The sequence below is a fragment of the Meleagris gallopavo genome, chromosome 17 (assembly GCF_905368555.1).
Source record: "Meleagris gallopavo chromosome 17, MGAL_WU_HG_1.1, whole genome shotgun sequence".
Classification (NCBI taxonomy): Eukaryota; Metazoa; Chordata; class Aves; order Galliformes; family Phasianidae; genus Meleagris; species Meleagris gallopavo.
Genome location: NC_139420.1, coordinates 1431185 through 1441805, shown reverse-complemented (window position 1 = coordinate 1441805; position 10621 = coordinate 1431185). Strand labels below are relative to the sequence as shown.

General features: G+C 41.5%; 1 protein-coding gene across 4 annotated transcripts in view; it reads right to left on the bottom strand.

Annotated features, from left to right (window-relative positions):
- The window catches only part of ZDHHC8 (zDHHC palmitoyltransferase 8), a 91068-nt gene that overhangs the window by 6427 nt on the left and 74020 nt on the right, over positions 1–10621 (bottom strand). For 3 of the 4 annotated variants that reach the window (XM_085238128.1, XM_085238130.1, XM_085238131.1), the window contains exons 6-11: positions 8473–8564; positions 7215–7259; positions 6753–6885; positions 6103–6220; positions 5316–5425; positions 1625–2661 (exon numbers count right to left, since the gene is read on the bottom strand). In XM_085238128.1, the coding sequence (XP_085094254.1) occupies positions 1625–2661; positions 5316–5425; positions 6103–6220; positions 6753–6885; positions 7215–7259; positions 8473–8564 (1535 nt within the window). The remainder of the gene's footprint in view (positions 1–1624; positions 2662–5315; positions 5426–6102; positions 6221–6752; positions 6886–7214; positions 7260–8472; positions 8565–10621) is intronic. The other variant, XM_085238129.1, reaches the window with a different exon arrangement.

Here is a 10621-nt window from a genome sequence, read left to right as displayed (position 1 = left end):
AGTTGGTTGAAGCCAGTGCACATGATGAAAAGCCAGCGAAATGAGAGAATTCACTTGGCTGTTAGGTGAGTAGGTCAGACTGCAGTAATATTTGTTAAAATGCTCATTTAATCACTTGCTTAGATGCTTTGCTGAACCGAACTAACTGCAAAGTACCTGCAGGAAAGTTTAAATCTTTTCACTGTTGACTTTAACCCAAACCGTGCTTGCTTACAATTAGAAACACAATGCTCTGAAAAAACACTTTCTAGATAAATATTCAAAGTTAAACAAAATTATCTTGCTCATCTCTGAAAGACATACAAGAACTGGAGTGTAGAACTTCTTAATCATAGAAGACACAAACTGAATCAAGTCAGGAAGCACACTATGATGCCCGTAATTAAAGACCATACTCCTGATCAACTCTTTGAAATAATTTCCTTTCTTATGACCTACTGCCAGGGTGAAGCAACAACAGGCTTTTCTCAGAAGACCTTTTAAAGGTCCACATCAAAACATAGCATGTCTCATCCCCAGGACTCGCCAAGCGATGGGATAAAAGACCTCATGTATGTTCTGGAAGTCTCAGATTAAGAAAAGGTAAAGAGCTTTTCATATTAGCGTCTTTCCTGTAGCAGCAGCTGACACATCCAGGACTCAAACAGAGAGGAGGGAGGCAAGAGAAAGCTGGCAGGTCCTCTTTCGCTGAAACAAACTCACTTAACTCACATGAGGAGAGGTGAATAGCTGTTGCCTGCTAAATGTTAGCTCTTCTACCAGTAGACAAACCAGAATAACTGTAGCTCACTTGAAAACATTGGGGAATAATTTGCTGCCATTAAACTCCGGGAGAATTATAGTAATGGTAGTCCCTCATTTCAGTAACTTTCCCCAAAATGTTAAACAATGCTGAAGTGAGAAACCTGAGACATTAACCAGAGGGTAGCATAGTGCAGTAACTGCCAGGTGCAAAGAAAGCCTAAATATTCCCAATTAGCCCTCCAGGCCCCACACTGCAGCCTCAGCAGGGACACGTGGCTCTTTTCAGACTTTCCAGTGCGAAGTCAAGTCTCCAGAAGGAAGAGAAAGGTAAGTGCATGCAGAAGCTGCAGCTGAAGATGTTGCTCAGATACCACTTCTAACGATAAGGAAGAACACAATGAGATGGCCTCTGCTTTCATCACTGCTTCTGTACTGCAGGACATGCAGCACAGCTGAATGCACAGCTCTCTATGCCAAGCTTCTGGGATCAGTATGTGCCGTGATCCTCTTAGTGCCTCTGTGCCCAGACAAAGGTGGGGTCCAGCCTCCCTTTAGGCCATGCACTACAACAGTTTCACCCTTTCATGTGTAACAGGAGGGATAATTTGCCCTGCGTCTTGCAAATAATCATCAAGTCCGCCTTAGATATTAAATCACAATGAATTTCACAGCTTCATTGACCACCTGCAGTTCACGTTATAGCAAACATGCAAGTATTTTGTCATTTCTGCTCGGTGCTGTCACAGAACAGAAGAGCACTCACAAATATGCCACCTTCGTTGGCCTACAGCGAACACGTAACCAGGGCCGTGCCTCCAGGGAGGCATCTCACAAAGAGCCTCTCTAAGCATTTCTAAGCAGCACCTTAAGCAGTACATACCTTTGTGCTCCCACTGATTGCACCTCTGTAATTTCCACAGTGTTTACAAAGGAGACAGCCTTTGGGCCTCCATAAGAGGGTGACCTAGGCATTCCTGTGGGGGACGATGGGACCTGATGGCCTGGTGATTTGTAGGAGCCATTGCTCACCCTGCCTTGTAGTGCTTGATGCGTCTGGACATTGTTATTGGCTAAATCAGCTTGCAGAGAGGTTGTGGAAGTCCTTGGAGCTCTTGTCATTGCACTTGAGAGCGAAGACACTGAGGACTGCAGTATAGGGTTCCTTGTGCTAAAACTGGTAGCAGCCATCAGATTGTCTCTAGATCCGTATCTCATCGCCATGCTGCGTGGGTCTTCAGAGAGCGTGCTGACTTGCTGAAGGCTGTAAGAGCTAGGGGTGTCATAGACACCTGAGTCTGCAAACACGGAATCAGGGTGCGAGTGGAGGAGCTTCTCCCTCTCTTCCATCTCTTTCCTTTCCTGAATGGATGCCATAATGGTTTTGGAAAGGTTGTCATAGCGGACTGGAGAGGGGTCTCGCTGATGTGGAGCTGGGCCCCCCAGCACTGGGCTGAAGCTCTGAGGTGGTTGGCGTTGCAGCTCACTCCCCCGTAGATGGCACATTTTGGCTGATAAATATGGTGAGTGGTACCCGACAGAGCTGACTGCAGAATGGGCAACGCATTTCCTCCCCGAGGGTGACATGGGGTTTAGCAAACTGTCATATGAAAGACTCCCGTTTCTGTTCGACAGGGAATTGGGAGAAAAGATGCTTTTGTAAGGAGTGGAAGCCGCCCCTTCAGACTTCATTGGATGAAGGGGCACTTTGTCTGTCCCTCTCCTGCCAGCAGATTTCAGGCTCAGAGATCGTGAATTGATAGCAAAGGAATCTATCTGGAGTGGGGAAGACTGATAGGTCTTGTGAAGGGAGCTCTTGCGGTAGCTGGGGATGTCCAGGCTGGGTTCGGACTGGTAATCAAGGCTCCTGCCATCCTCTTCTATCAGAGCCCCCTGGCTGTGTCCCTCCTGCAGGGTGATCTAAAACAGAGGTGAATATGAGAAACAAAAGCCTATAATAGACATGTACAGATCTGCTCTCCGTGGGACTGCACAGGAGGAAAAAAAGTTGGACATCTCTCAGACTCACAGCCTACGACAAAGGTTCATAAGGTTCATCATGAGGAATCTGATTCCTTCTCAGCACGTGGACAGCACCTCAGAATCGAGGAGTCACTCACAGTAACTGCTAAATAATATTGACTAATAAGTACGTCAATGCATGAACACAATGAGATAACTTCTAAACTGAAACTCTGTTAAGGTAAATGAGATTGTAATCTGGTAATAATGCCCTTGGAATAGCACTTTGCTTCAACTTTTCCACAAATAGCTCTTGAGTTGAGTGATGTCTGGTTCTGAGTGCTGAGTCAGACATCTTTTAGGCTTCATTTCAGAACACTGGGGACCAGCACACTCTTATTCACTCTACTCAGAGATATAAATATTCAACAATTCTCAAGATCAGGTCACAGGTCTTCAAAATCAAGCATTTAAGATTAATTAGAGTAAAGAGGCTCCAGGCTCCCTCCCACCATTTATACAACAAAATAATTTACCTCAGAGAAGGAAACACAGGCCAGTACTTATTTATCTGCATTGAAAACATACAGGGCTTCCCTTTGTTTATATTCTATGAAAGATTGCTTACAGTTCTGTTCACTTAAAAAACCATTATATGCTAAGAAAATCGTTTCTGCTTCTTCTTTAAGGAAGGTTTTGTCATGAAGCATAATACATTGGCTACATCAGCTCAGCAAAGAGTGATTATCGGCCACATGTTTAATCACAAATGCAGTCAATGCAACTTATTCTCTCATTTCTTTTAAAAGGTAAATTATAAAAAAGGCATAACTAGCAAAAATATGTTTCATTCCAAACTTTTCTTACCAGCCTTCACCACTCAACAGCAGAATTACACTGACAGGCTGAAGAACTGATACAGAAGAGGTAAGACGATATTCCACACACAAGCTACTCTCTTTCTCTCTGTACATTACACGTAGGTATGGTTTGGCAGACAAATACATGTAATCTTCTTGGCTTGCCAAATGAACTCTTTTTTTTTAATATTTCCACAACAAGTCTACAAACCTCTCTGTATGAGTATCAGTCAGCCTACACTAACATCACCCTTTAAGGCTGAAACAGCAACCCCCAGGGTGAACATGCCGAACCCAGTTGCCAATTAAAAATACTGCCTGGTGTCCTGGTTTAATCAGAAGCTGTCCTGGATCCATACTGCATCTATGGCTATGCATCTGATTGAATAGCACAAGCTTGCCTTCCTGGCTCTCTGACTTTCTACATCATGATCCAAATATAATCTATTGTTTACATAGTTTGAAAATGCTAGATGATGCCTGTGATAAAGTATTTTAAGTCATTTTTAGATAATAAATTGAAGACAATAGAATATTAAACTTATCGGATACAGAGAACACACTGTTGTTTGCATGTTCCCTTTCACAAATCAGTCCTTGCTTCATTCAGTGGACAGATCCAGCAAGTAAGGTTTATAATTATTGCAGTAAGGCTGAAACATGAAATAGATGGTAGCTGGAATTCCATCATTTATCACCACCTGTGTTTCCAAGATGAAGAGGATACTAGAAGAGTTCTCCTCATCATTTAAGGAACATTCTGTCTTACTCCAGTGCTGCTGCTTAGAAACAATTATACATCTCTACCTTTTCCATTATTTTTGTCATCCTCTTATTGCTACTCTAGGGGTGACACTGGAGGAGCTGAGAAAATTAATTAGAAGAAAACTTTACTTGGTATATGTGTTTGAAGAGTATCTTCATTGATATATGAGGATTTGGATGCATATTGCCAATATACAAGTTAGATCTTTGATTTTCAAACAGGTTTTCTCAGGTCCTCGAGGGGGAATGAATACTTGCAACGAGTTCATGAGAAATAAGTGAGGAAAACAAGCCTATTACCAGTTGACTTGGATTTATGCTGTGCTTCCAGAGGAAATACTGTTAACTGTTTCAAAACTTCTAGCCTGAAGAGAAAACAGGTGACACTCATGCCAAAGGAAAGGCTCTCTAATTGTTTGATCCCTGTTTTTCTGATAGGAAGATGCTGAGTATTGAGTTTTTTTTCTCCGACCCAAATGCCCTCAGGAGGTGCTAAAGCAAGTCAAGCAAGGAATTTTTCATTAATTTTAATTTTCAATAAAATATGATTTGAGGTGCTGATATATTTCTTTTCTGTTTTGCAAACTAACACGTTAAGGATCCATTGAGCATGCACTCTGATAGCTAAAGCACTAAGCATGCCTAGCTTCCACGGAAGCAAATGGGAGTTGGCAGTATGTCAGAAGAAGCCAGCGGGAGATGACACTTCTCAGCACCTCAGGATTGGGTCAAGACACTGACAAAGCAGCAGTGCATGCTTGTCAGCAGGACAGATGCAACAAGCTCAACAAAGGAATGTTGCAAAAGTGGACATGTTTTCGTAAGAAGCACAGTGAAAATCTACACTGTTGCACAACGATGCCAAATGTTGTTGTTTGTTTTCACATTGTGACATTCACAAGACCCCTGTAATGAATTTTTCCCCAGCCCCAAGTTGTCCGGGATTAATTGGGAACAGATTGTCACAGGCTACTGCAGCTCACTCACCTGCTCAGCGGCAGCATGGTAGTGGACTTTGGGATTGTTGCTGAAAGCCGGCCGGTACTTGTACATGGCAGGTGTAGGAGGGCTGATCAACTTGGGTGAAAGGCCACTTTCTGGATAAGAAAAAAAAGCAGACATTATATTGGAATGTGCGGACAGTATACTATCATTCCTAAGCTCTTGCAAACTGAGCTCCATTCCGTCCAGAATGGAACTCCTGCTATTTTTGTGATGAATTCCACCAAAATCAACAGGGCCCCATGTGGAAATAACAGTGCCCATGTCCAGAGCAATAATCTAAAGAGAAGAAGAAAAGGTATGTTATACAAAGTGGTGTGACATATTTTGGTGAGTAGTATTTTTGCTGTATTTCAAATTACTGGTTATTTGGGATCAATTCAGCAAATAGCTTTGTCTGAAAAGGGAGATTTCTTAAACAGTCTCAAAGCTTTAATCTTTTCAAAAATGAAATAGTCATTTCTTATGACTAAGCATTTTATGCTAATATTTTTGATTCCCTACTTCAAAATGACATTTTTCATTGTTAAACTGATAAAAAACTTAAGAGGGGGTTTAAAAGAGTTTAAAAACTGCGAAACTGAAATTCCCGGATTAGACTTGAATGAAGTACTTCAAGTTTTCTTTCCCCTTCCTGCTATCCTCTAATTCACAGCTTTTGTAAATCCTTCACCCAGATCCCCTTAGTGTTCTGAAAGAACACTGTAATATTTTAAAGAGGGTAAAATATTTTCATATTATTAAAAATAAAACACTGATCATGCAACTATACCTTCACTGGTCCCCAGCTGCCCTTTTAACTCAGAGTATTTGCTTTGATCTCCTTTGGATGGGAGCGGTGTTTGCACATCCATACCTTTATCCTCCAGACCTTCCAGGCTGATTTTGGACTGCAAATGACCAACGAATCAGTTAGTGCCCACAGCAAAAACACAAAAAAGCCCCATAAGAAAAAAAAAAAAAAGAAATAGGAGAGTGAAGAATTCAAATTTAGAACTCAAGTTCTGAAACACAACTTCTGTGGTCCTTTCACTGGACCAGAAACCTTTCTGTCATCTGGAAGCTCTTAACTTTCCTCAAAGCACAACAGCCAATCTGGTGGTTCAAGGGTTCCCACAATATGAGTTAGTTAAAATTAATTCGAACACAGGGGTGGAAATTCTTGGGACAAAATATAATGAACTACTGCAAAGAACAACCTCTTTTAAAAGATGCCTGGAAGTCTGATAATAGATTAAGAGCTGCTGTTACTGAACCTGGGTTACTTTTAGAAGATAAAGTATGAGACAAGGACTCAACCTACACCAGTTTCTCTGAGAGATGTGTCCTCTCAAGGAGATTTTCTACGACAAAGTTATTTCCAGGCTTTAGTTCCATAAAGCTCAGGATGTGCTTTTCAGAAGTGCCTAAAGACCACCTCACCTTGCTCCGGTTGAGGTTGGCTTGGATCCCATTGTCACTGATCTTCACTGTGATCTGTCGTTCAGATAAATCAGGTCTGAGGAAAGGAGGCTTCACGCTCACAGCCAGCTTCTTCTTGGGCTCAACTATGTACCTGGTTAATTGTTCAACAGTTATCATTAAAATAAACTATAGCCTAAAAATTAGACAGAGACAAGACAATCTTCCTACTTGAGGCATGATTTAAGGATGTGATAGAATCTACACAAGTAAGCTCCATTTATTTCAGTCGAAGTCAGCCCAAGTAATAATTAAAAAGCAATAAAAAGATCATTGGGGTTTTTAGTGAGCAAAAGGAGAGGATGTATTAAAAAAAAAAAAAAAAAAAAAGTAATTTTGGAAGCACTGATGGACAAGAGCACAAATCATGAGAAGAGAGAAGGAGAGGCCTACCACCAAAGGAAGCAAGTTACTAGATCTTACCTAGTTATCATGAAACAGCTTCCCTGCAGTGGAAGGTGGAGGAGACTGGGGGAATAAGACCCAGCGAGTGGGGAATTAATGTGGAGAAGAAGATGTGCTGTCAATTATAGCATACCACATGGTGATTTGCTTCTGTAGTGTGTTTAGAGTGTTAACATGAATGGAAGTAAAAGAAACAGCAAGCAACAAATCTAAAGGGAAATGGATGATTTTAGATACTTAATTACTTTCCAGTAGACCGTGACTCTGCAAGTGCAATTTGGCAATGGCTGTGCAGCACATAAGCAGCACAATACACAAGCTTTCTCTGTTTCATCTAGTGAAAAGGACATTCTAGCATTGATGGCTCAGTGTCTTTCAGTACACAGGACAATTTGAACAGGTCTTCACAAAACACAAAAACATGGCTTGCTAAAAGTGAGAACAAGAATGGTGACGTTGCTCACACACTTCTCTTAACCAGAGTATCTCCAAGCTTCTAAAGTCCAGCTTAAAATATCTTATCCTGATTTTTAAGTTTTGGCTATTCCAGTATCTCTATTTTTATACTAATAACAGACTTTTAGAAGTTATTTGTTCTACAGCAAATTAAAAAAAATAAAAAATAGATAACAGTATTGAGGTCTGGGATTGCTCAGCATCGTGAAAAGGCCCAAATAAATCTTCTGGTTGTGATATTATTAGTGTGTACACAGGCTAGACAGCTCAGAATGTAGGATATTTATACTCCATCTGATCTACTGCATTAAAATCCCGATTACAAAATGTGAAGGGATAAATCAATTTCTGCAAAAATAGAAAGCCATAAATAAAATCCTTGGTTCTACAATGTAGACCTGTTTGAAAATCTGTTTTATGATAACGAAAGCGACAGTGGGATTGAAAACTACAGCTGCCCTAAATTAGATTCAAGTCTCAAGAGGAAATGTTGATTTTAGATAACTTCTTTGTGTCCAGTAGGCTAGGTCCTATACTTGGACATTGACTGTGCAGTGCAAAAAGTCATGCTGGAAGTGTGGTAACATACTGAAAGTTGTTATTGAAAAGTCACTGGATGAACAAGTTGGTGAGACAAGGCTATCAGCTCTTGATATAAGCTGACTCGGTCATTCCAAATACCTATTTCTGGCACGAGGATTATGAATTATATGAAGAAAGCAATTGCTTGGGCAGGTTACAGCTATGCAACTGCGAAGCTGCTACCATGGCTACCTCTTTTAGAACAACTTCTCCACCTCCCTTACTCCCTTCTTCTTACCTGGGAGCCAAAGGACTGCAGAGCACGTGTTCCACATTTCCACAGCATCCTCGGGTAAAAGGATTCACTCCCCCTCGAAATTTACCTGTCACCTGGAAACATATTCAGGTCAGTGCTCAACTTCTGGTTTCATAAGTCATTGCCGAACCCTTAGAAAGGCAAGGACAAGTATGCCTTGTGCTAGCAATACTGTCTTGCCCAAACAGGAGACCGCTGTTCTTTGAATGCTGCACATTCCCCCCTGCTCTAACACACCCCTCCACCAGCTACCACACAACCAGTGAAAGAGCCTTTCCCACGAGACCATCAGCTCAATACGAGTGCATTTCAAAGCTGCCATGTTCAGCTCTCCATGCTGTTCCTGCATGAGTTGTGTCTGCTGTCAGCCAAACATCCTGTATTGGTCTCTTTCCTTCCCTCCACTTCTCTACCCAGCTAGGTCCCCTCCAAACAAAAAGGAATGACAGTTCTTAATGCTGGATGAGATCAGTGTTTCTTCCAAATCATCCTCCTCCCTCTGGCAGCAGTCAGCGTGAACCACTGTCTCATGGGGGAGGGTGCCAGGAACTCCCCAGTGATTACCCTGCTTACTTGGAAATTAGCTACTTTAATAAAAGTCAAGTCTTATTAGTCTGGCAGGAAGTAGTCAAAGCTTCATAAACATTATAAAGGGTTTGTACTTAGCAGGCAGATACTTGAAAGTAACCATATGGGGATAAATACCAATAAAGCCAGAGAGATTAATAGTGGTTGCCAATAAAAGCATTATGTTGCTTTTTGCAAGTAATGCATTTTAATCAACTCACAGTTCTGATCTAGCACTGAGTTTAAAGAGTACCAGAAATACTTTAATTACTTGCACATAAAATAACAATGATTAAATGATTTTGCAATATATTATGCTGGCCTATTTGATATTACATAAAACTCTTTAAAAGCCAAGAGAGACATGCTGGAAGTTCTGAGTGTTGGAAGAGTAACCTGATGACTAAAGCACGGACCTGCACATTTGGCACATCTGCACTCATTCCTGGGCTTAAGCTAACTAGCTGCCAGATGCTGCCAAAGCACTTCGTATCTCTCTGTTCAGCTTCTCAAACACAACATGAAAATAAAATTTCTCTACCTCACAAATCACATTGCTAATTATAGCAATTTGGTTTCCAAAGTAGAAGGGCTGCTCTGAAAGTAATGCCTCCTATTTTATGATGTTGGCCCATGACATCAGAGGCAGCTGTTGGTGGTGTGGCAGCAGAGGTTGAAGCTTCCCACCAATATCCCATTAAGTTTTGTAGCTGTGTGACAGATGGCAGCAGGGCAGCACTCTGACAGAATGGCATCTGACATGGGAGTCTTTGTTGTATGACAAAGGAGTGTCACTGAACTGCTCCATGTGGAAAAAATGGCACCCACTGACATTCATCAGTGCTTGCTGATTGGTGATGGAGACCCAGCAGTGGCTGTGAGCTCAGTGAGGGCTGGGTGGTGAATTTCAGCAGTGGTGACAGTGACAGTGGGTCACCTCCACTGGTGCAGACTTTTATGAATGCAGCATATAGACTCTTGTTCACTGTGGGCTAAACACACAGCCAATCTTCATGATTGTATTGAAAAAGGGTGTTTTTGTGGCTGAGAATTCGGTAGAGCAAGTGATGTTACTGTGCTCTTTGTATCTGTTGCAGTTTCCGTGGAAATAAATAGGAGGCATTACTTTCAGAGCAACCAACACAGTTTGAGATACAGATGGGAAGCAGTCTCAGAAGGAGAGGTATTTATTTACTCTATGCAGAAACTAAAAATACCAGCCTATGAGCAGATGTTGGTTATTTTGGTTCCATAAAATACTTCCAGAGGTATTCAGAAAACTCACAAGAACTATGTTCAGCCACCATGCACTCCTAAATCACAATCTGTCTTCTATGAATGCTCAAAACCTATGAGCTCTGGAATGAATGGACAGCAAGAATGCACAGTAAAACACCACACGTCTGCACTGCTGGCCTACAGGAATGTGGTGGGAAAAGGGGATGTGTGCTGAGTATACTGTAACAAGAGTCTTGACTGCAGATAACTAAGTGTCAGAAAAGAAAATCAATACTAAAACTACAGGAGAAAAGGGAATATTTTAAAACAATGGCAAAGCCAGAAG